The sequence below is a fragment of the Propithecus coquereli genome, unplaced genomic scaffold (genome assembly GCF_000956105.1).
Source record: "Propithecus coquereli isolate 6110/MARCELLA unplaced genomic scaffold, Pcoq_1.0 Scaffold150, whole genome shotgun sequence".
Lineage (NCBI taxonomy): Eukaryota > Metazoa > Chordata > Mammalia > Primates > Indriidae > Propithecus > Propithecus coquereli.
Genome location: NW_012139414.1, coordinates 1,246,593 through 1,249,472, shown reverse-complemented (window position 1 = coordinate 1,249,472; position 2,880 = coordinate 1,246,593). Strand labels below are relative to the sequence as shown.

The window sequence follows — 2,880 nt, the reverse complement described above, 5'->3', positions numbered from 1 at the left end:
AAGGACTTGCCCGGCGGCCGCCCAGAACTCGAGCCCGGAACCGAGGACAACCGGAGCGGCATGGACCCGACCCCCCGCGAGGATTCTGCCCGGGGAGGTACTAAGGGGTGCTCCTCGAGGGGCGGGACCAGAGCTGCGGATGGCCCCGCCCAGAGCGTGGCCAGGTGCGGCGCTCGGGGTGGCGGGCGTGGGGCTTGCGGGGAATGCGCATGGCGTAAGGGGCGGGGCTGGAGGTGGGGACGCACAGGTCTCTGGGATTACGTAAGAAAACGTGGCCAGGGGCGGGGAGAGGGTGGAACTCAGGCCGGAAGTGGGCGGGGCTCCGAGCAGAGGCGGGAGGCGGAGCGTGGGCATGACGTCCCCGGCGAGGCGCACGCCGGGTAGCGGTTGCGGGTATGCTCCGCTGGGCCCGAGCCTGGAGGCTCCCCCATGGGGGGCTCTGTCCCTCCGGTTCCAGCTTCTCGAGGGTGCCCGTCGCACCCAGCAGCAGCTGCAGCCGCGAGGGCGCCGAGCCGAGGTCAGTCAAGGGCGCCGGGCGGGAGGCAGTCCTCCGCTCCTCGCTCTCCCGCCCGGCCCCTACAGCCCCACCTCGCCACCTCGGGCCCGCCCCTCCCAGGACTCTGCCTCCACGTCCCTTGTCCCTTCCCCGGCTCAGGCCCTGCCCCCGTCCTTGCCCCCTCCCGCCAGGCCGCTGCCGCTTTCCTACAAGCTTCTGGACGGGGAGTCGGCCCTCCCGGCCGTCGTCTTTCTGCACGGGCTCTTAGGCAGCAAAACTAACTTCAACTCTATCGCCAAGGCCTTGGCCGAGCAGACAGGCCGAAGGGTGAGCTTCCGAGTGGGGCGGGGTCCAGTGGGGGCGGGGCCTAGGGGGAGACCAGGGCGGAGCACTTACTTCTGGGCCCTCACTGACGAGGGCTGGCCGGTTTCAGCCAAGGTAACTCCGCATTAGAAATGAACGTAGTTCTTCCAAGGATGGAGGCCTCACTGACCCAGGCCCTAGCTGGACCCCCATTCATTCCCTCACGTTGCCATCTTCATTCATGATATAGATCCCCATTTGCCTGGTCCACACTGAGCTAAGCTTGCCTGGCCAATGCCTAGGCGCCAACACCCTGCCCATGAAGGTGCCAGCCCCAGATTGTTCACCAGGGATGACAGCGAGCTCACCACATCTATGGCAGCCCCATTCTTTTGTGCTCCGACTTTTGGAAATTCTTGGAGTCTCCTTCCTGGCTTTCCCTGGGATTGCCACCCAGCGAGGACTAACCTTCAGAGACATGGTCACACCCCTTGGGCCTTCCTCATCTCTGGCAGAGTGGCCCCAGATTCTTCATCTGGGCTTCGTAGGCCTGGGAACTGGGTCCTCTCACCATCTGGGCCCTCCCTCTCCTCAGGAACTGTCCCCAGGCTCAGGAACACCCCCGACCTGCAGTCCCTAGCAGGCCTTCAGCCATCCACACCCAGCAGTGGATGCCAGCACTGCCCTGTCTCACCCCATTCCCCAGGTGCTGACAGTGGATGCTCGGAACCATGGCGACAGCCCCCACAGCCCGGACATGAGCTATGAAGCCATGAGCCAGGATCTGCAGGGCCTCCTGCCCCAGCTGGGCCTGGTGCCCTGCGTCCTCATTGGCCACAGCATGGGAGGAAAGACAGCCATGCTGCTGGCACTACAAAGGGTGAGCTGCCCCTGTCTGGGGCCTTCTCCCATCCAGTATACACCCTGAGTGCTCAGCAGCACACCTAGGACTCAAACAAGCCTTGGATGGCCAAGTTCAGGCTCTGGAAACTGTGCCTGAGACCTACTGTGTCTGCCCTGAGACTGGTCCCCAGTCCAGTTCTTTTCCACAGCCAGAGCTGGTGGAACGTCTGGTTGCCGTAGACATCAGCCCAGTGGAGACCACATCCAGCTCAAACTTCGAAAGCATTGTGACAGCCATGAGGGCCATAGACATCCCAGATGAGATGCCCCGCTCCCACGCCCGAAAACTGGCCGATGGGCAGCTCAGCTCTGTTGTCCAGGTGATTCACCCAAGCCCCCAGATAGTGCTGTAGACTGGAACCTGTCGAGGGAAGAGTAGTAGACCCAGGCCTCACAAGGATCCCCCCCTAACTGCCAGGCCCCCACAGGACATAGCCGTGCGGCAGTGGCTGCTCACCAACCTGGTGGAGGTAGGTGGGCGCTTCATGTGGAGGGTGAACTTGGATGCCTTGGCCCAGCACCTGGACAAGATCATGGCTTTCCCACTGCAACAGGACTCCTACCCCGGGCCAACCCTCTTCCTCCTTGGTGGAAACTCCGAATTTGTGCAGTAAGCCAGCCTGGGCAGTGGGAGGGGCATACCTTACCCACCCCCAACCTGGGGAGCCTGCCCGGGGTGGCTTGGGCATAGGCAGGGGGTACCTGAGAGCCCAGAAATATCACTGGGCATGAGGGCTCACGCAGCTCTCCATCTCTGCTTTTCTCTCTCTCTCCCTCCTCCCACTTGCACTTTTTCTGGATGGCCTTCCCTGGGGTGCACAGTCCCAGCCACCACCCTGAGATCATGCGGCTCTTCCCTCGGGCCCAGATGCAGACCGTGCCTAACGCTGGCCACTGGGTCCACGCTGACCGCCCGCAGGACTTCGTGGCTGCCATCCGAGGCTTCCTGGTCTAAGACTTGCTGGCAAGAGAGGCACGAAATCCCAGGCTTCAAGTCCCTGCAGCCTGCTCCGCATTTGGACATAGAAGGACTCAGGCGGTCACTGAGGGCATGAGGGTGTGGGGGTGGTCAGACCTCAGACTTTAATGAATAAAGACACTGCTCCCAGAGTTCCGGGCTGAGCTCTCACCACCAACGTCCCCGTCCCCGGGGGAATCTGGCCCAGGGGGTCCTGGCA

The 2,880-nt window shown here is 63.1% G+C and overlaps 1 protein-coding gene across 4 annotated transcripts; it reads left to right on the top strand.

Moving 5' to 3' along the window:
* The first annotated feature begins 306 nt into the window (after positions 1-306).
* Positions 307-2,880, top strand: ABHD11 (abhydrolase domain containing 11). Of its 4 annotated transcripts, none has more exons than XM_012640255.1 (6): positions 307-517; positions 688-823; positions 1,506-1,679; positions 1,852-2,022; positions 2,131-2,312; positions 2,571-2,880. In XM_012640255.1, exons 1-6 carry the CDS (start codon positions 396-398, stop codon positions 2,755-2,757), a joined length of 972 nt encoding a protein of 323 aa, XP_012495709.1. In that variant the 5' UTR covers positions 307-395; the 3' UTR covers positions 2,758-2,880. The 4 variants fall into 4 exon arrangements, with proteins under 4 accessions (XP_012495709.1, XP_012495710.1, XP_012495711.1 ...); XM_012640256.1 differs by having other exon boundaries at positions 2,525-2,718; XM_012640257.1 differs by having other exon boundaries at positions 2,121-2,312; positions 2,571-2,718.